At 35.4% G+C, this 22,305-nt stretch overlaps 2 protein-coding genes across 12 annotated transcripts in view; both read left to right on the top strand.

The window, feature by feature from the left end:
- The first annotated feature begins 120 nt into the window (after positions 1 to 120).
- On the top strand, positions 121 to 4,638 carry fam72a (family with sequence similarity 72 member A). The gene is made up of 5 exons (XM_058790841.1): positions 121 to 299; positions 640 to 833; positions 930 to 1,007; positions 1,758 to 1,882; positions 2,948 to 4,638. Exons 2-5 carry the CDS (start codon positions 688 to 690, stop codon positions 3,040 to 3,042), a joined length of 444 nt encoding a protein of 147 aa, XP_058646824.1. The 5' UTR covers positions 121 to 299; positions 640 to 687; the 3' UTR covers positions 3,043 to 4,638.
- Positions 4,639 to 8,549: 3,911 nt separating this feature from the next.
- foxp4 (forkhead box P4) overlaps positions 8,550 to 22,305 on the top strand; it is a 294,987-nt gene continuing 281,231 nt past the window's right edge. For 8 of the 11 annotated variants that reach the window (XM_058790698.1, XM_058790701.1, XM_058790700.1 and 5 more), the window contains exons 1-3: positions 8,577 to 8,843; positions 8,938 to 8,985; positions 16,269 to 16,395. The gene's annotated coding sequence lies outside the window, so the exon portion shown is untranslated. The other 3 variants (XM_058790704.1, XM_058790703.1, XM_058790705.1) reach the window with 3 other exon arrangements.

Raw genomic sequence — 22,305 nt, 5'->3', positions numbered from 1 at the left:
AGAAACGATTCGGACTTCCCCTCCCTAGTGGTTTTGTGGTTTGCGGAAAGGCACTGCAACCAATCATCTAAGGAATTTGAGCTGACCAATCATGTGTGAGATATGGTAATTTGGAACCAATCAGCGTTAGCGATCCGGCTGTTTGAAAATCTTTCAGGAAGTGTATATCCGCTTGGACGCGGACGTAAACAAACGTAGCATAGCAATCTAAACCCCGTTGTGACTATAGAGAGATTGTACTGTAGTACAATGCGTTTCTCTGCCGCCTAGATCTAGAACGATCTGATATCCGGTAACAGGTAAGAATGGTCTTATGGCATGCTTAATGAAAAACTAGATCATATTTTAGTTAGCTAGCTAGCTCTCTAATGAGAAAGGTACAGCTTTTCTTAGCCTCTTCTAACAGAAGCGTAACATGAGTTGTAATTACTGTGATTTACATCCATGATATCAATTTGAAGGGCTTTTCTGTTTTTGTGATCGATAGACTCTAACTTGGAGATACTGTTAAAGGAATAACTTACAGGTGCAAACAGGCTACAGCTAGCTAGCTAGACAGGTACAGGTCGTCTGTTAAACATCTCCTGTAGCCTTCACTGCAGGTATTGACTCTTTGTCATCATTTTAAAAAATCAACAGGAACCGGAGCTTGTTAAGAGCTTTACTTGAGAAGTTCTCAACTCAACAATGTCTACTTCAAATTTCAAGAATAAGTGTGTGACGCAAGTCAACTGTATATACTGTGACAGTCTGCTGTGCATGAGAGGGATGAAAGCAGTACTTTTGGCTGATACGGAAATAGAGTTGTTCTCAACCGACATACCACCAAATAGGTGAGGTATCCGTGATCAGACTTCACATTTATAAACGTGGTCTTCATATTCTTTTTGTTTGATCCTTTTAATAGTCTGCGTTTCCCCCCCATTTAGGACAGTTGATTTTGTGGCAAGCTGCTATTCCACTGAAAGCTGCAAATGCAAATTAAGAGACATTGCTTGTTTGAAATGGTAAAGAAGTCTTTATAACTACTATCTCTTAGTTTTTGCTCGTATTGTTTAGGAGAACAAGAGTGTGGAATTACAAAGTTTATTGATGACAAATATGGTAATATACAGTACCATTCAAAAATTTGGGGTCAATAATTTTTTTAGGAAATTTATATTTTTATTCTGCAAGGATGCATAAAATTGATCAAAAGTGACAAAGTCATGGAGAATGTTCCAAAAGATTTCTATTCCAAATAAAAGCTGTTCTTTTAACTTGCTATTCATTAAAAAAATAAATAAACAAAATGTATCTCAGTTTTCACAAAATTAGGCAGCACAGCTGTTTTCAACATTAATAATAATAAGAAATGTTTATTGACCAATACATATTAGAATAATTGTCAGCATTAGAATAATTTCTGCTAAAAATTCAGCTTTTGCCATCACAAGAACAAATTACATTTTAAGATGCTTTTTACAATAGAAAAGTTATTTTTAAAAGTTGTAATAGTGTTTCACATTTTTACAGTTTCCCCCCCTCCTTTCACTTTAAAAATATTTCCAAACTTAAACTTTTTAATGGTAGTGTATTATCCTTTTTTTAATTTGCACTGCAGCATATTTAGACTTGTAGGTTGGCATCAAACTTGTTTAGGTAATGTTCAGTTCATTGTTAACACTGAGCCATTTGCTGTTCTGTTTCATTTTGTGTCACAAAGCATTTGAATCAGGTGTTTTTGTTTGTCTCTCTGGCTCTTTCTGCACATTCAGTGGGAATGTTGTGGGATATCATGTGGTGGCCCCATGCAAGCCCTGCTTGCTGTCCTGCAACAATGGTCATTTCTGGATGTTCAACAGTGAGGCTGTGTCCACCATCAACAGACTGGATGCAACAGGTTTGGGACGTCTGATGCAAAAACACTGTCTGTGCCCTCTGCTTATGGTCTGACAGCATTTTATACCATTGTTTCAAAGATTACCTGCTCATAGCCATAAAAAAAACTGAAATAAAAACAGTTCAAGGAATATCTTCTAATACAAAACCATAAAAAGCCTTTTTTTAAATTTAATTCTGCCACACAAGGGCATGTTAAAAGGTAAAAATCTAGACTGACAAACTAATGCATTTCGGTAATTGAGCCTTCCTCAGAGTGGGCCAGCCTGTCACCCACTGAGGAAGTCTTAATTGCCAAAGTGCATTAGAGTGCCAGTGTAGACTTTAAACTTTTTTTTGTTTCTATTAGAAGATGTGCAATGCACTATAATTTTATCATTACTGTTTAAAACCCAGCCAAAAAGCACCTTATGTATTTTGGTGCTGCCAAATGATCTTTTAACTGAAACTTCAGTTATTGTTTGGCATAAATTAGGAGCCAGGTATTGTGCATTTAAAATGAAATTAAACTTAACCATACACTACTGTGAAAAAGTTTGGGGTTAGTGATAGTTTTTTTTTCTTCACCAAGGATTCATTAAATTGATCAAAAATTACAGTAAAATAAATAATTGTTTAAAATAAATGCTATTCTTTTTTTAGGGAAAAAACAAAAAAGCATTTGCACAAAAATATTAAGCAGCACAACTGTTTTCAATGTCGATAATTAGAAATTTTTTGTTGAGCGGCAATTCAGCATTCTAGGATGATTTCTGATGGATCATGTGACACTGAAGACTGGAGTAATGATGCTGAAAATTCAGCTTTGCCATCACAGGAGTAAATTACATTTTAATGTATATATATATATATATATATCAGTTGTTTTAAAATGTAATAATATTTCACAATTGTGTTTTTCTATGTTTTTAATCAAATAAAAGCCTCCTTGTTGAGCAGAAAACTTATCTCAAAGACGTAAGATCTTACAGACCATAACTTTTGAACGTTAGTGTATAGATCGTATTTCAGACATAAGTTAATAAATGTTTCAAAAATAAATAATACGAGTCTGTCTCTTTCATAGGGCAGAACCTGCTGCTGTGGGGAGATCTTCCAGAACTGGAGGGCAGTGATGACGAGAGCCTGGACAGTCTCTCAGAAGAAGAGTACCTCAGATAGAAACACACACATCTAAAGGAAGTAGACTCCGACGGTAGCGAACTAGTTTACTTTTATTCACAAATGTCTCCGTTTAAAGCACATTGTCTTGTCTTTAGCTGACTGGGAATAGGAAAAAGGAAAAAAAATCCATCCCAGCTTGATTTATATGCATTTTCTTTCTGCATTCTCTCAGATTAATTTCAGTATGTCAGAGTGCCACTACCAAAGATATGTTTTCTTTGCTTTACGGTTGCAGTAGCACAAAACATGATTGGATTTAGATATTTAGAATGTTATCCTCATATGTCTTTATACAACATTCATAAATGGATCAGACTGTTAAAGATTAACAGTAGTGTTACTTTGAGGTGTTAATACTGGTTATTTACTCCGGTACTAATGCAGTTTCTGGAAGGCAACCAAATGGATGAGATAGATAGATAGATAGATAGATAGATAGATAGATAGATAGATAGATAGATAGAAACAATCTTGCAAAATAAAATGCTGGTTCCACAAGTCTAGGTGGTTTTATAGGAAGGAAATGACTGACAGTTACCATGTTTTAATGGTTTACCAGTATATTTGTCCAATTAAATTGAATGTCACATAAAGTCCTCTGAAGATGGATATCAATTGGTACATTTATTCTAAACATGGTTCATCCTTGCATAATATTGTCTTTCATCTGATTATTTTCTGTATTTAGATTTTGCTCTTTTCAAGGCTTTAACATTTGAAGTGGCACAAAATGACTTGGCAGCTTTGAGTAGAGTAGTTAGGTCTCAGCTCAGTGACATTTGGCATTTCAACAACTATAATTTAACATTATGGTACTTTTTCATGGCACACTCTTTTCAATCAATGCTGTTTCATTACTCCAGTTATGTTTCACTGTTAGTCACCAGGGCAATCATGAAAAACGTCAGAAAGAAATCTGCACTTAATTACTGTAAATTCTGCATGACACTGTGTGACAAACTGGACAAAGCATTTTTAAGCTTTCTGATTTTTTTTTCTTTTTTTTTTCAATGGAGGTAACAAAATGATTTGCATTTTCTTCCATTTCTTTTGATTTCTAAAGACAGGATGTAGTCGTTCAGTAGCTGTTTACCATTTCACTGTGTAATATGATTTTCACAGATCATTTTTAAATATTTCAAAAATATGAAGGCTATTATGCCCCACTGTAAATGTCTTAGTGCAACATTTTACATCATGCTGTACTGAAGGTTCCATTTTAAGTAAAAATAACAGCAACAAGAGTAAACCACCACTATTGTGATAGCTTTCAGGTGTAGCATTTTTAGGGGTTGGCTCTTTTATGCCTTGAAGCGATCTTTAGTATGCATCTATGACCAAAATAAAATGGCGAAAAATATGTTTGCATTTTAACTTATTAACAGAGGATTTATTTGATTTATCTATGTTTTGAATGTATTTATTAACAGACATGATACTGTATTTATACTGACGTGATTTCATTTGCGCCATGTGAGGATGAGAAAAAAAAAACATTTGTATACTTTTGATCTGCACTGACAATATGTTGTTGGTTTAAACTTTGGGTTATTTTGTATGCTGAATGTCTTGATATTAAATTTTTAATGTGGATGTACCTGTGTATGTTTCCTTTATTCAAAGCTCAACACTGTTATTTATTTATTTATTTTAAACATTAATTCTTTTGTTTAACATTGCATGTCAGATCAAAACCTACACTACTGTTTATAAGTTTGGGGTGGGTAAGTTGTTTTTTTTTAACAAAAATACAATAAAAACAGTAATATTGTGAAATATGATTACAATAAGATAATTCTATATTGTGATATATTAAATTGTCATTTATTCCTGTGATGGCAGAGCTGAATTTTCATTTTCATTCAGCATCATTACTCTAGTCTTCAATGTCACATGATCCTTCAGAAATCATTCTAATATACTGATTTGCTGCACCTTCATCATGATCTGGGGTTTCTTTTTTTTTTAGCAAGAACTTGAAAGTTTTTTGTTTTTGCTTTTTTGGGGGGCATCAAGTTTAACAGATAGAACCAAACACAGTCAAATGACTGTGCATATAGCACAAAGATTCATTTTCCAGCAAAACTATGACACAAAGCAGCAACTATGAAAGAATTCATTTGAATAAACAAGGCTGGAATGACCCAGATTTAAATCTAAATAAAATCCTGAATGACCTGAACATTGTACTTCACAGACATTCTCCATTAAATGTGGGCTAATTTATTGATGTCTGGAATTCTAAATTGATAAAGTTTGCGGAAAAGATTTGGAGAAATTCAACCTTACATCACTGACGGCACCCTTTCACTACAGAGGATCCACTGCTGAGCAAGTGGATCCTCATCTACATCTTGGATGGCCTCAGGGTGAGTATATTTTCAGCAAATTTGTATTTTTGGGTAAACTATTCCTTTAATAAGTTTAACCATCATATTGGTAAATAATGCATTTGAAATGTCAAAGTATTTGATCTGTCTTCCATCACATCAGGCCAAAATCCATGCCCATAATCTCAAATGAGCAAATATTATTGCCCATAAAAGGAAGATAAGGGAATGTTTTAATAATTCTAGGAATCAAGCATATGCTATTTTAGCAAACCAAAACCACATCCACAAATAAGTTATTTTCCACTTGAGAATAGACTCATTTTTCTCTGGAAAATGCTGACTTACTTTGGCTGTGATAAATTGTAATAACTGTTCAGACACAGCTTGAGCAACACCTTTCAGTATTTCAGGCCTATCTGTCAAAACAGCCTTTGTCTTTATAAACACACCTCCACACCTCAGTAAATAAATCATTTGCCAGAACACTTGTCCCTAATCCAGCTGCTCTTTGTATGTGTGCACACCTCCTGACAAACACAACTGATAATGATACCATACAAAATGTTTATTTCTGCCACTTTCAGCAACATGCTAATGGTTAAAATCACTGCTTGTGTGCTGAATCTAAATTTACATTTTAGTGGAGCCAAAACACTATGAAAATTAAACTGCACTCTTTAACAAAAAAGGTTCCAAAAGGGGATTTTCGAAGCGATGTCATAGAGCAACCATTTTGATTCCCCAATGAACCTTTCAGTGAAAAGTTCTTAAAATAACTTTTATATACAATATATATATATATATATATATATATATATATATATATATATATATGGAGTATATATACGATCTGCTCATGCCCCTCCGTGGATTATGCCTTTATGGAGACATTTTACCTACAAATCATCTGTTTTTGAATGATTCAGATTATACAGATTCATATGAAATTGCACATTGTGATTCATGAGACTGGGTTGGGTAAAAACATGTCAAAACAAAAATAAGCGATAAACAATTTTATGTTCTAAGAACATTTTCCTACAACATTTCCAAAGAGTTATGAAAAAGTGTGGTGGTCAAACATTCTATTAATGTTACTTCAAGAACTTTTTATTTGTAACTTTGAGATGAGCTTTACTGAATCTTAGCCAAAATTCTGTTTACTTCTGATTCTGATTAATTCAAGGGGTCAGTATAGTAGTTTAACAGATAAATATGATTAAATTATTTCAGTTTCAGAAACCATACTCCAATACACATCTGCATGTAAAGTTGTTAATCCACTAAACGCTCAGTTAAGTATGAACAAAAACTTTTTTTTTTTTTGCAAAATGATTCATCCCTATTAAAGATGAGATCTACAACTGCACAATCACAATGAGGACTGCCAAAGCAGACAGCTCAAGGCATACCTGATCGAAACTTACAAAGAAAAGTAAACACTAGCCTTTTTCCCATGTATATTTGTTTAAACATGCAAATAGAGATTCAGCAATCATGGCTAATTTAGCATGCGGTGTCGCCTCAACATGTTTGCTACTATCAGAATACCTACTAAATCGCTTTATTCTACACTCTCGGAAATAAAGGTACAAAAGCTGTCACTGGGGCGGTACCTTTTCAAAAGGTACACTTTTGTACCTGTTAGGTTCAAATATGTACACTTTAAGTACTAATATGTACCTTTAAGATACCAAAATGGACCCTTTAGGTACAAACATGTACGTTTTGAAAAGGTACTGCCCCAGTGACAGCTTTTGTACCTTTATTTCTGAGAGTGTAGTTGTGTGAAAGTATGGGGCGTCACTGACAAGGTCTTCTATTGTTACTGACAAGGCCTGTCAATCTTCAAGAATGTCTCGAGTCTCGAGTCACCTTAAGAATAGGGGATCTGAAAAGGTCTGTCAGTGGTTGTGAGAAATGACTGATTTTGAATGGAGTGTTGTCCACAGGGAGATCAGGAATGTCTGTGAAAGGTCAAAACTGATTAAATATGTCTTGTATAGAGCAGAGAACAGTGCGTAGTAGAGCTCACTGGCAGTTAAAAGGTGTGAAAATTAAAGTGTTAAATGGATTACTTAAAAGCAGTGTTGAGAAGGTTACTTTGGAAATGTAATAGGTTACAGATAACAAGTTACCCTATTTAAAATGTTATAAGTAGTGTAACTATTTCAATTACTTTATTAAAGTAATGTAATTGATTACATTTGATTAAGCTACTTTTTTTATTTTTATTACTTTTCTAAATTTTTAATCAATGTTTTCAACTGTTAATCATTTTGAAACATTTAAACCAGGCAGGGTTACAGTATAGTGCTCAACACAGATTACTGTCAAATTTTCAAAATCCTTCTTCACTTGAATTAAGATTATAATCATTTAATTTTAAAGCACAGCAACCACAAAATCAGACTTTAGCACCTCTTTTTACTTTGAGACCATTCTGATATTAAATAACAAGATATAATTTAATAGCTATGATAATGGTTTTGAAATTATTGAAACAATATTTGCATAGCTATGACAGGAAACACTGGCATCTAACAATGTCTTGGAAAAAACAGTTAATATAAAAAATAAAGCATATGCACAAACCCATATGCATGTGTCCTATTCTGTGTCCTAAACTCCAGAAATATTGGTGTTTCGTATTTTAAAGCAGTCAATGCAATTTATGAAAGACATCAATCACATCTGTATGTGTGTAAACAACATTCAGATGTAACCACCTTTGTAATCGTTAATATTTTCACAAGTAACTGTAATTTAACTGTAATTTTTCATCTCAGTAACTGTAACAGATTACAGTTACATTTATTTTGTAATTACGTAGGCCTTATTCTGTTTCATGTTACTCCCCAACATCGCTCAAAATGCATTTAAATACTCAAATGCAATTTTTTAAAAAGCAGAATTTAATTTAGTTAAACCCTGTTATGGTGTAACTACTGCCCTATTAAAAATAATGTTTTCATTATTAAAAATAATACAGGAGTTTACACCTATATACGGAATTTGCAACTATATAATGACCATATCAAACTCAATAGTTCAGCTATGTTAAGTACAATTGGAAAATAAAATATAGCCTGAAATGTATTCTGAAATACAACAACACTGGGACTTTCGTTGTGTCTCAAGAAAGTTTCAAAAAGAGCGTACGTACTACTCAACTGTACTTTACGTCAGGATGGATTTTAGAGCGCCATTTTTGGCCAAAGCCAAACGCAGCGTCCAAACTTGGGTTATCACGGTGTGCATTTGCTTCTTTAGTAACGCAGTTAGTTAATGTGAACTTATATTGGGCGTAAACAACGTGTTTTTGATTCAAACAGAGCCTTCATCAAGCACTCAGATCAATTTGAACTAATTTAGGGCGGGAAAACTAATAAAACACAGCAACTAACTGACAGCTTAAATTTTATTTATTTTTTTTGCTATTGGCACAAGTTCCAACACAAAAAGGTTTGTTATTGTTAGACTATTTACACGGAAAAAGTTGTCCTAAGGATTTAGAAGCTACCATGTATTTTTTGTGGTATTTTTGTCGTACACACAGGAGTGATCATGGTCATGCTGTCCTGTGACAAGATGTGGATTTAATCAGGTCAGTAACTAGACATTTAAAACAACTTTTATGTTGTTTATTGAAATATGAGTGTATTTTTATACACTGTAAATGTAAAAACGGGTTTTGTCTGGTGAGCAATTTTAGCAGTGCCTAACGTATACATGGTACATGGCTCCATCTGCTGGTTATTCATAACATGCAGTTTTGTCTTCACCAATGCTTTGTCCAACCTGAAGGATAGATGTATAATTTTGTGCATTTAAACTCGAGTTTATTATTGTCAATAATTATAAACGCTATTTTGATATAACTGATTCTTCAGTGGAACACAAAATGTGATATTAGGCAAATATTATGGGAAGAAAGCCTCAGTGACCATTCATTTGCATATTTTAGTTGACATTGAATGATATGTGAATGACAATTGAGGCTTTCCTTCTGCCTGACTTCTCTTTTAATGTTCCACAAAGAAAAACCTACAGGTTTGGATGAGTAAACTTGACAGATTTTTTTTTTTTTTTTTGGGTGAGCAACTGTATTTCATTTGGGGGTTAATTGTTGTAGTTGGGCACTGGCCACAAGAAGGCGCAATAATACAAGGATTCTGAAAAAAAAAAAAAAAAAAAAACTTAGTAGCTAAACCATCAATCTTCTAGTAACGTTAGCCTACATTTTTGTCGTTGTAGATCAGAATTTTTGTTTTGGTCTGCAGCTCGTTCCAGAGTTACTTTGTTGTAGGCTTTGTAGACTTTATGATAATATGAGACTATTTTTGTTATGTATTTTAGCAGTTTAAATGCCCCTACATATTTTTCACTCTTTCTTAGACTTCAAATATTGTACAGGTGATCAACAAAATGACAATGTCAATCTTGTATTTGTTCAATTAATTTGGACTGTTGATAATACTGAATATATTTTAGCCTACGCGAAATTCAGTGCGCTTCTTAAAAATACACAACGCAATTACAATAAGAAAGGCTGGAGTATCTTTGCAAGAGTTGTTTGATTTTACTGGGTTTTTGAAGGCTGTAATTAATTTTCAGAGTAATAGCTGTCCATCTTTTGCTTAGAAATCCCAATTTAAATCAATGAAATGCCACTCAGTCGTGTATATGAGAACGCTAATTTGAAGTTAAATCCGTAGATATTTAATTGTATTGTGTCGCATTGTCTTTTTTCCGGAAATGTAATATCCAAATTGTAAACATGCGAATCGCTGTTTATGTGGTAGTATTTTATATTTCGCTTTTAATAAGACTTACTTGTTCGTGCTAAAATACATTTACTTTGTACTGTAGGTTATAACCCTGAGCATTACAGTGAATCCAAACTGTTTTTAGTAGGCTAATTATTATTTTTAAGTCTAAAATCTAAAGTAATCTAGCAACGATAAATGCCACAAGCCACATTTTTTTTTAGATTGTGTTTTTGTAATAAATATATGACAGATAGAACAATATGCACTTTTGTAAGCTGTACAAATGATTATATACTAATATTATTGTTTTATATATTGAGAAAAATAATGAATTTCTATTTTCCGACAGAAAATGCATTTGTTTCCTTTAAAAAATATTGCTTTTATTTTCAGTTCTATAGTTTACGCCATTTACCTCGAGTACTGTGGTCAAGTCGATGTCTTTATTAACCATGATTTAAAAAAAGCATATCAATGTATCATAATTCTTTGTATTGATCAGCTTGATTGTACAGATTTTCTTGTGAACCTCAATCATTATGTATTCAGTAAATTGAATTATTCTTCCTCATCAAGTGCCATGGGAATATTTAAAGAACCTGGTCCAAATTCTGATCTTATTGATCCAAAATGATCAACACAATGTTTGAACAGCAGCAGCAGCAGCAGTGGATGCAGTAGATGGAACATAAATGTCACTGTATTTCTGATGGTCTTCTGTTTTAACATTTTATTCCGCTCCCTAAGAATAATGTAGTGCTAATCTCAGCAGATGCTCTCCTTTATCTAAACAAACCTTTAATACTGCCGCACCGTTTTGTAATTAAAGGGCTAATAGGCGGTAGGGGGTTTGGTTTCTTGTGAAGGGGGTTGAGTCTGTCGGTCATGTCTGTGCATTTGAATACATGTATCATGAATATGCATCTCTTAACCTAGAGCATTAGAGCTGTGGTTGGTCAGTCGATCCTTCTGATTAATGCAAGTTTTGTCTAATATATGTATGACTTCAACTGCTGAGCTCTTCCCGAATACCACAGATATTATTTTTACAATATGCCTATACAATAGTATAGCTTTTTAAATATTCAAAGTTAAACGATTATATGTGATTAAAACTACAGCTATTTATTACTTACACTGCTTTTGTTTGTTCAGTCTTTTTTTTTTTTTTTTTTTGATGGTTTGTTTTCAAAGGCAGGACTTTTAATTAATTTACTTTTCAGCCTGAGTAAAATGAACAGGACAAGATCTTACTCGTAGCTCAATTAAGTCTAATTTGAACGTAGCAGTATATAGTTAACCTTCAGAAAATTTCCACAGGGCTTTCATTAGTTGAAAAGTATTAAATCCATTTTCATAAAATTATTACTCTCTTCATAAGAGGGTAAAATAATCCTCGCTAATCGCAATGTAATAAAACTTGTCATATTTTGTTGTACATTTGGTATTTCCATTTCTGATTCCCAATAGTCTGAGTCAGGCCAAATGTACTGAAATGTGCAGCGTTCACATCTGTTTTCAAGCCTTCAGAGTTAAAGGTAAAAAAAAAACAAAAAAAAAAACACATAAATATATATATATATATATATATATATATTCAATGAATGCCTATTCTGCATTCCACAGTTTTAATTGAATATGTGGCTAAAGTTATATACTAAAACCTTCATTTAAAAGCAAATTAATGTAATTTTTTTTTTGCTTATTTGCAAAGGTACTTAATATTGAGACCTTCAATTTTAGATTACCTCAAATAGTATAAAATGAGATATGCATAATTTGTCTTTTTCAGGAAATTACACATTAAGCTTTGAAATGCTTTGATTTCAATATGTCCGCATTGTTGCCGTCGATTCAATATATTTTAATTGTAGCAAAGGTCGTTGTTTTAGAGTGGGATTGCGATTTGAAAAAATGTCAAGATTTTCCGTCCCTGACAAATGCACTCTCGACAGTGATTGGCCATTTATATGTTCCTCCTGTCTCTTGAATTGTTTTGAAGTTTGTGTGTTCCCCTTTAAGAAGGGGGCTCTTTGCAGCTGAAGAATTTGCTCTCCTGTCGCTGTGAATGGGGCCCGGGCAGGAGCTTAGCGAGGGGCCCAATGTTTTGTTCTGTTACACTTCAATAGGGCGTCAAGCAGGGTTTGGGCCTGACAGCCTGTGGATTAAAGGCTCTTACCAGAATCTGTTCGCCCCACCCCCTGACCCGCGCACTCCAACAATAGCCTGAAAGAAACACATTCTTAACTCTTCAAGTACTAAGTTGTAATTTGCAGGTGGCTATAGCCTACCAAGTCCCTCTAGTCCGAGACGATAAGGGTTATGGAGAAAAAAAAAAGGAGGGGGAAGAGGGTGTTAGTCATAGCCCATCTTCTTAATTTGCCCCACTTTAGCTTTCATATACGTTTAAAAAATAAATTCGTTTCTCGTTGATCTGGAAATCAAACTAATGATCTTGCAGAACATGTTGAAGTGCGTCATTGGACGATAGACTTGAATTCAGAAAGGTACATTCATTGTGTTCTTCTAATCCCTGCTATCTTTCCAAATTGTAAAAGATACACTGGATGTCAACAGTTTGGGGTTAGCGAAGCAGCCATTGTTAACAATAGCCAGATGCCTGTTCCGAGCAAACAGCGATGCTCCCAGGGGCTGTAGCGATGACAAACATTTGTTGTTGCCTTCTGTTTTGACAGCACTTCCGAACCCTGGAGCCAGGAAGAAACAGACTTTTGTTTGCAAACTATTTGACACTAGAGATCTAGATGGTAATAAAACCAAGCAAAAAAATAGAAAGAAAGAGAGAAAAAAAAAACTTCTGATAGTTACAATTCTTATTCAATAAGAACTTTTAAGGTTCAAATGTGTTTAATCTAGATGGACCACTAGGTGGAGCTATTTGAAAGTTCCTCAGCAGGAACAGAAGTGCACAGGTGATGGGGTTTGTGAAGTTTGTGTAAGACTATTATTTAGATTTTTTGGGTTCTTCTAAGTGAACGTTTTTATCTAAATGTTTACATGCTGGTTCAACATGCAGCGTGGAAGTTGGAAGATAAAAGCAGTCCTCAATCATTCATCGTATCAGCTAAAGTCGTAATAAACACGACTAAAATTGACCTAAACAATAGCTCTATTTGGTCACGTCAATCAGAGTGTTTTTCCATTGTGCTGAAATAATGCTCCTCAGAGTATTGCTGTCCAGAAGCTCTCTTGTGGTCCAGCGGAGAGGAGTCAGCTGGGTCAAGCCTCGCTCATCCTTATAGTCCCGGCCGGGTGTGTAACACCAGACTACATCTGGCCAATGATTCAGAGTGTCAGAGTTCACATTGTGTACTCGCGCACACACACACTGTGGGCCGATTCACGACCCTGCCACTCTCTCTTTGTGGTCAGATGATCGGTTTGATCACCCTTATTTCAAAAGTTTTACACTGAATGCTCTGTTCATTCATTTCCATATGCTCTATAACCTCCGTTTCGAATGGTCCGGGTCCAGGCCTGAAGGGACCCTAGCAAAATGTTTTTATTTATGGGGAAAGTGGCATTGCTGACATTGCGTATTGGCTCTAATTGCGTGCGTGGTCAATGGTGTTTTTGAAAACCTCTCCTTAAAGTGGCAGCCTTTCAAGAGCAGCCGCCTTTTCCCCTCCGTTTTCCTGTCACCAGTAACAGAACACAGATGTGACATGGGGTAGCAATTCCACCTCTATTTGTTTTAGGGCTGATCGAGTTATTTAAAATGTTTGCAGTCCTGAAAAGGGCTAGGGAGGGAGAGATGGGCTGTGTACACGTACATGCATGTGAGAAAGAAAAGGGGAGAGAGAAAGAGGGAAGGTAAAGTGTGTTTATGGACCCCTGGCCGGACCAGGTACAGCTAGTGACAGATATGTAAACAGCTCGAGCGCAAGACGCATACTGTGAAAATAAAGTAAAGCAGCCAGATTTTAAATGTCTTCTGTTTACTTTGGGATGTTTCCTAAAACTGTTGAACTGCTTGTTAATTTCCTCGTATACATGTCATAAATCCTTTACACCTGCACAGTCTGTAATACAATTGTGAACTTGTTATGGGATGGTCAGTTAATTTTTTTATTAGTGCCTGGTTTTGTCATTATTTTTTTCTGTTTAATAACAATAGCAATAATAATAATAACAGTAAAATACTATTTTTATAGTAGTCAATAATAATATGTATTATTACTAAATAAATAATAAAATATTGTTATTGTTATGATTAGTGTTATTATTATTATTATTAATAGAAAAAATTTTACTACTGTCATAATAGTTCATATAATAATAATGTTTCTAATAATAATTTCTTATGCTATGTTGTTGGAGAATAAGAATACTTTTTAAAAACTTATTATTGTAAGAAATAATAATAAAGTTAATAATATTTGTATAATATTTATAAATGCACAAATTAGAGTTTAATGCAGGGTTTATATGCCAATGCAACACTTGAGACTTTCCTTCTCATAAAAACGTTTTAAAATCACTTTTGACTTGCTGATAACTTTTTTTTTGTTCTTTTTCTTTTTTCTTTTACAGGGTATTTTGGACCATATATGTGAAGCTCAGTACACATCAAGGTGCTCTCGAAGGCACTTTACAAACAGCCGACTGTAACCTTCAAAGAATGAAAGAAAGAATCCAGGCTGCAGTGAAATTTAATCCAGCCATAGCTATAGCTACATGTTTCCCTGCCCCCCTGCTGAACTCTGACCTCTGACTTTGTCTGGGTCATCTAACCTTGCTTGAGTTATAGACAGAACACATCTTGCCTCATTCTGGTCCTCTTATGACTCTCTTTCTCTCTCTTATCTGTCCGGTGTGTCTCCATTGGGCCGGCAGGAGGAGAAGGGGGGGTTGGGGGAATCAACGGATTGGGGACCTTACTTGCTCACAGCAGAAATGTCAGCGAGACATTAAACAGTGAAAAGCCGGGTGTGCTTTCATAGTACAACCTGTCTGTTTTCCCTCCTATTCTTTTTCCAGCCCCGCATATCATCAGTCTTCCACTGAGCCTTTCACCCTGTGATCAGTATGTCCTGGTCATTTTCCAGGCTGTTTGTTGAAGTTATGACTAGAATGGATGCTATGAACCTGTAACATAGTCTGTATTAATATCGAGCCCTCAGACCTTTATTATTTTATTTTATTTTATGCATGAATATAAGGTAGAAATAATGATCAGATAATTCTGTTTAAAGATGAAATAGCACTAGCATCATTCAGATCTATTTTATTTTAATTAAATTTTATATCATATTATTTTATTTTATTTTACATAAATGTAAAGTAAATCAAAAAAGTTCTTCTAAAAACTAACATCACAAAATGGAACCACAAAAAGCATTTGAACAGGTTTCCCAAATACTTGTCTCATTCCCCACTGGACAGAAAAACAGGTAGCCAAGTGTCAGTTTTTGCTATGAATTAACCTACGAATCTCTGCTTATTAAGATGGGTTGCGATTATTTTAACATTGGACAAATGACACACTTCACCTTTAAGTTTTAGTTCTTTGGCTTAAAGGTGTGATTGAAATTTAAAGCTGACGTACTTGGCTTTTTGTCAAAGATAACCACACTCTGTCTTTGCCAGCTATGATTCGCGGTTAGCGTGGAATTTCTACTTGCGTTTATAGTGATTACAACTGGTTGCTTTAGATTAGGGGCTGCTATAATTGACTGACATTAGATTTGTGGCCGCATGCAGCTGCTCAGCAGGTGGTCCTGGCATGGACTGTCATTGTTAGTATAGAAGCAGCCATTATGTACGGAAGTGGTGATCAGGAAGTCCTTTTGCCCAAAGCAACGGCTCTGTGGCGCTCTCCTCTAGAGACCAAAAACAACAAACTTGCCAGACAAACACAAACACATAGGCTGAGCTTAGGCATGTATCTGCAGTCCTCCCCCTCTCTCTCCATCCTAACTATAACCTCGCCTTAATTGAACGTGATTCGTGATCCTCCCTTCTTTTCCCCCCAACGAAGTGCTTTTGTATGCATCCTTTAGTTCCAGGGCCAAAAGGCCCTTTAGTGCCCTTCAGGCATTTCTTATTAGTGTTGTAACATTATACCTTCTTTCTCCCACCCTTCTTCTCTCTGCAGACTCAAAACAGCTTTGAAACTCATCCTGGACTGGTTCTTTAACAGCACCTGAGGGCGGGAGACAGCAGGTTATGTGTCCAGGTCTTTCTCGCACACCTTCCTGACCCCATCACTCCCACCCGAGAAGGTAAAGGCCCTTTGTCACGGAAGTGTACACAAGCAGCCCTTGTTTATTTTATTGAATGTTTATTTCATTTTTTAACGTGCCACTCAAGGCTCCGAGGAGACTCGTGTGTACCTTTCCTCCACCCGTGTAAACACAGCATATTTCGCCACTCGTTTCCCGCTGTAAAAAGTTTATATCTGTAATCTGTTAAGTCAGATATTTTAAACAACATCTCGCTGTGTTTATAAATACTGCTGGGCCGCTGTAATGAATTTATGGTAATGTGTTTTTTTTTTTTTGTCTTCACTATCACTTCAAACCTTTTGCGGACGGGCCAAGCGAAAATCCTGTAAGATTATTTAGGTTTGAAATGAAAAGAAAACAAAACGACTGAAATAGAAAATGTTGGTGTGACAGACAAAAACAACATGAGCGCAAACACTTCTGTGTGTAGGATGAAGACAAACAAGTGGTGGAAGTGTGTAAATCTGAACTCATACTGATGAGGTGAATGATGAAGGATGAACACACTGTTATAGATTATTATGACCACCGGCACAGTCATTTTTCATGGTGAAATATACACTGCTGATGATTTAGAGATTTTTTTTTTGGCACTCATGAAAAGTGTGTATTTATTATGTTGGATTTTCATTTGTCAGTGTGTGTAACTGAAATAACACTTTAGGTTGCATTAACAGACATCATGTGCAAATTATTCCTCAAGTATCATTAAATGTTTGATAGAATCTGGGATAAAAAGAATAAATGCTGTTGAGATTCATTGGGAGGAATCTTTGTCAGATTTCTCTGTTTCTATAGTTTTAATCACTTATCGTTTCTCTGTCTAATTTGTCACGTATCATAGAGACAAGAAATTGTGGTGTAAGAATGGGATCAGGCTGGAGTGAAGTTGCTGTATGTCTGATTGCTTCTCTACTGATGAAACACACTTATCCTGCATTTATTGACCATGTTGTGATAAATGAGTGATGAATGAATAGCTAACCATATAGTGTGAATGACAGCCATTGCTTTAGAAAGTGACATATTATAGGCTGCCCAAGGTTAAAGTGCTAAACAACAGAAATAATTCTTTCTGAACTCTTTATACATCGTTGTCCATGTTTAACCATGTTTTGTATGAAGTTCAATAGAAATCAATAGGACTGGGAATTTTGCACATTGGGTAAAGCTGCAGAAAGCTGTTTGGTTTGAAAGAGATTCCAACATGAGTACTTTCTTGACAATAGAGAATGGACCTTTTGTAACTGCAAAATTTTGCAAAAATGTTGTTAATGTGAACGCACCTTTAAAATTCCAATTAATCCAAAGCTCAAATCGGATCCAACTGTCCTGCATTACAAAACAGGGTTCCCACGGGTCCTTAAAAAGTCTTAAATTTAGTTGTATCAATTTTAAGGCCATAAAGAATCTTGAATTGTAGATGAAAGTCTTAATTATGATTTCAAGTAGTCTTAAATTGGGTACGGAAAGACCAGAATTGCGATCTAGAGTATTGTCACAATTAAACTTCAATAGGCTATGATTTCATTAAATAAACATGAGCGCTGCACAGTCCGGTGCTGGCTGCTTTGTGTACTGCCGTTACCAGGGAAACAGTTATATTTCTGCCGTTCTGAAAGTGCCACCTGCTGGCAGAGAATGACTGTGCATTTTCAATAAACCTGTTGTTTTTGTTCAGACCAATTAAAAAATCAACCCATATTTTTACCCTGCAAACACGCAGAGCTATAAATGTGAATTGGTTGATCAATAAGAAGATAATGCATTATAAACATTTTATTTATGTCATTTAATTAATATAATCATTTGTTGATAATAATTATTTAATTTAGTATAATAATTAATACTTTCAGTTCATCTGTTTTCCTAAAAACGGTTTAAAGGCTGAAATGGATCATTTTATAAAACTTTTAGATTTTGTGAAAACTGAACTGAACTGTAAATCATGCTTTTTACAGTCATTTTACAGTTTAATATTACATTTACATTTATTCATTTAGCGGACACTTTTATCCAAAGCGCCTTGCAATTGGGGAATACATTAAGCGATTCATCTTACAGAGGAAAATAGACACAGGAAGTGCTCGTAATACCAAGTTTTAAGCATTGTTCAAGTAAGTACAAGCTAGACAGGGAAAGATTAAAGAAAAGATAAAAAGATTTTTTTTTTTTTTAAGATGAAGAAAATTGTCAGGGAATCAGCATTCCGGATAGAGGTTGGAAGATCATTCCACCAGCCAGGAATGGTAAACGAAAATGTTCTGGAAAGTGATTTTGTGCCTCTCTGTGATGGCACCACAAGGCGTTGCTCACTAGTGGATCTCAGACTTCTGGTGGGAATGTAGATTCGTAAAAGTGAGTGGAAGAAGGTGGGTGCTGAGCCTGTGGCTGTTCTATATGCAAACATCAGTGACTTGAACTTGATGCGAGCCATAACCGGCAGCCAGTGCAGGGAGATGAAGAGAGGTGTGACATGGGCTCTTTTGGACTCATTGAAGAACAGTCAATATGTTACTATAGACGTTGCCCACTTATATGGTATTAATTTTATTTGTGCATGTCGTAAAAAAGGTCTTAAAGTCTTAAATTTGAGCTCAGAAATCCTGCAGAAACCTTGAAAGAGGACAGTCTGAAATTAAAGTTTGGTTACATCCTGTCTATTACTATCCCTACCTGTGGGGTGTAAGAATGAAAAAGACATTTGATGGAGTAAATTTACTTAAAAAATAGTTTGGTCATCTCTTTTAATTTTTTTTAGATCATAAGAAGCTGCCTTAGGTTTTAGACAGAGCAATTGTGACAGAGACAGACAGACAGACACACACACACACACACACACACACACACACACACACACACAAAGAGCGTGTTAAACGTATCTAAACATTGATAAACTCTTGGTTAGTCTTGGGCGTTGTACTGTCATACCTCTATATCAGCATGGCATTTTCTTGACAAGCTAATATCTATATAGAACATTTCTCAATTCACATCATTCTCTGATATTGTCCTTGCATTATAAACCATTCATTTGTCAATGTGATCAAACAATCGTGAACCTTGCGAAGCTCCTGCGTGATGTCACATTCTATCCAGAACAATCACAAGTTCCATCAGAGCGACACAAAGAACGGTGGACGTGCGGCTAAGGAGGGAGTCGTTCTTCATATTCCCTCAGATGTGAGGGGCCGTATATTAAGGCAGTCAAATTGTAGTGTGTGGATGATTGGTGGCAAGAACCTGGACAGGGAAGATTGCTTGTGAGAGTAGCCTCGCATTAAGCCTGTCAATGTACGAACAGTTCACAGGAGAGAGCTATAATTAAGCCTCCCTCATCCAGGAGAGGCTCTCCATTATATTCAAATTAAGCATGAGTGATTTTGATCAATGTATTCTGAAGGTATATGTGTGTTGATAGCCTTGGAGAGGCATGGGATTTCATCTCACCGTGTCAGACAAACAGTAGAAAGAGAGAGAGGGTGACAGCACCAGACTTTTTTTTCGAAAAGATTCAAGACACAGTTCGTTTTGTTTGGATTATGATCGTATTGTCTCGTAAAGTTGTGGAAAATGTCAGATCGCCTGTCGTCATATCCGTCTGTGAGTGTGTGTTCCTGTGCCTCAAGCCGACTGATTTGTTGCCGTCACCGAGAGTGATAAAGTGATTCCTCTTCCTGAGCGCTCTCGACCACATCTTCGGAGAACAGTTTGTTCATTTCAATAGCTCGGGGACGTAAAGTGCGGGCAAAGTGGTGAGGTTCCTCCCATAAATCTCAGCTGAAATATGACTTCTCCAGCCTTTTCCTCACAACTCGAGTGTGGAGGCATGCTTGAATCTGACATTAAATGCCCCTCTCATCTAAATGAGCACAAGACTGATGGCGGAAAAGTTACACTTCCAGAGCAACAGATAGTGACCAGAAGTGTCCGAGCTTTAAACAAGCAGTATGAATTGTGTTCAAGTCCTTACTGGTTTATCTGTCCAGGAGAGCTATAAAGAACAAGAAACAGACTCTGAGGCAATAAATTTGACTATTATTTGTTGGCCAGAGCGAGTATAACATATCTTTGTTTAATATGTGAGTACATGGGAGCCACTTTTATATAAAAGTGCTGGAGGGGGAGAACAGACGTGCAGGTTGTGATGTCACAAAGTGGCTTAGTTTATGAATTAATTAGTTAGTTTATAATGATCTCGCAGTGTTTTGATAGAAAATCAATAGTCAATAAATAAATAGTCTGTGTAGTAAGGTTTCCTCAAGTCACAAATGAAATTTAAGCAATAATATGATTAGAAATGGCCGCACTGTACATTAACATCCCACTGTATTCTCATTAACTTGTAATTTGGGAAAGAGAGTAATTTTTAATCTTGTGACATATTTCGTTTGTAACCTTAATCTGCTGTCAGTTTTGGGGTTTTTAGATCAGTGGATAAATGCATGGATCAGTAATTAAGTATTAAATATTTATATTAGCCTAAATATAGAAGGAAGTCTCTTATGCTCACCAAGGCTGAATTTGTTTGATCAAAAATATAGCACAAACAGTAGCTAATAATGTTAAATATTGTAAACAGTCTAAAATAACTTTTTTATTTTCATATATCTTAAAATGTCTTTTATTCCTGTGATGCCAAATATGAATTTTCAGCAGCTATTACATAATCACATGATCTTTCAAAAATAATTCTGATATGCTAATTTGGTGATTAAGAAACATTCCTTGTTTCAAAACAGTGGTGCTGTTTAATATTTTTGTGGACAACTGTGCTACATAATGTTTTAGGAGTCTTCGATAAATAGAAATTCGTGGTTTTAAAGATAAACAGCATTTATTTATAGAAGTCTTTTTTACCATTATACCTTTACCATAATTTTTGATAAAAAATAATTATTGCATAATAAATATATAAATATATAAATAAAAAAATCAAACTGAACCCAAACTTGGTCCAGTGGGAATGTTTTTGTGTTGAGTTTGAGGGGTTCCAGGATATAATTCAACATAATTTAAGTTGTTTTAATAAACACATCTCATAATATGTTATTTAAAAAACTTGGAGTGGGGTTACATTTGTTTGCAATTTGTTTTGCGTTTTTCAACAGAACAGATAGCTGTGCAATGGTGATGTGGGGTGTATATCTGAAGACATCTCAAAAACCTTTAAAAACACATCTTGTTTCCTTGTGATCTGCACCTTTTTCTTTTTTTCTTTTCCCGTCCAGCACAAGTATGTGTTTCATGATCAGGATCAGGTGAACCTGAAACCACCCTAAATATTCAGAGCTTCCAGACTAACTAAATAACTAGTTGTTCAGGAAACTCAACAACTAGCTATTTAATTTTGAATATATGTCATTTTACACATCCCTAACATATCCTCAATATGTGCATATGTAAGTGAACCACTGAGAGACCGGTGAAGAAAAAAATGAGCGGTAGAGACAGAAAGCGAGAGATTGCTATCTATCTACATTGAAAAAGAATCCACCGTCTTAGGTTTCTGTAGGAACACAGTGCTTTTGTGTTGCATGGCTGGCTCTCGCCAACACTAGTGTCTTACAGGCTGGCGAATTAAACGCACTGGCTCCCTCCAACCTCGCTTTCCTCTCACACTAATCTTGCCGTATTACCTTCCAGGATCGCCGTGCTGTTTTAATATCTGTCACTACCTTCCTGGATTTTACGACTGTGCTTCCTCCCCTTTCATTTGTCCTCTTTTTGTTTGACTAGCTTGTCTCACCCTTTTGTATAATTCTGTCTTTGTTTGATGGGAGAAATGAGAGTGATTTCAGGTCTGGTCTCTGCTCTTTCTCCGGCTGTTTTTCTCGTCTGTGCCCAAGCTGTCGCTTGGAGAATGCACCCGCTCTTTCGCCGACAAGTTGGTGTAAACACTCTGAT

Source organism: Onychostoma macrolepis, chromosome 11 (assembly GCF_012432095.1).
Source record: "Onychostoma macrolepis isolate SWU-2019 chromosome 11, ASM1243209v1, whole genome shotgun sequence".
Lineage (NCBI taxonomy): Eukaryota > Metazoa > Chordata > Actinopteri > Cypriniformes > Cyprinidae > Onychostoma > Onychostoma macrolepis.
This window is presented reverse-complemented; position numbering and strand designations above follow the sequence as displayed.

Coding starts and splice junctions, on each gene's coding strand:
- fam72a (XM_058790841.1), top strand. CDS start 688: ATGTCTACTTCAAATTTCAAGAATAAGTGTGTGACGCAAGTCAACTGT. Junction 834..929: donor ACCGACATACCACCAAATAG/GTGAGGTATCCG, acceptor CCCCCCATTTAG/GACAGTTGATTTTGTGGCAA. Junction 1,008..1,757: donor GACATTGCTTGTTTGAAATG/GTAAAGAAGTCT, acceptor CTGCACATTCAG/TGGGAATGTTGTGGGATATC.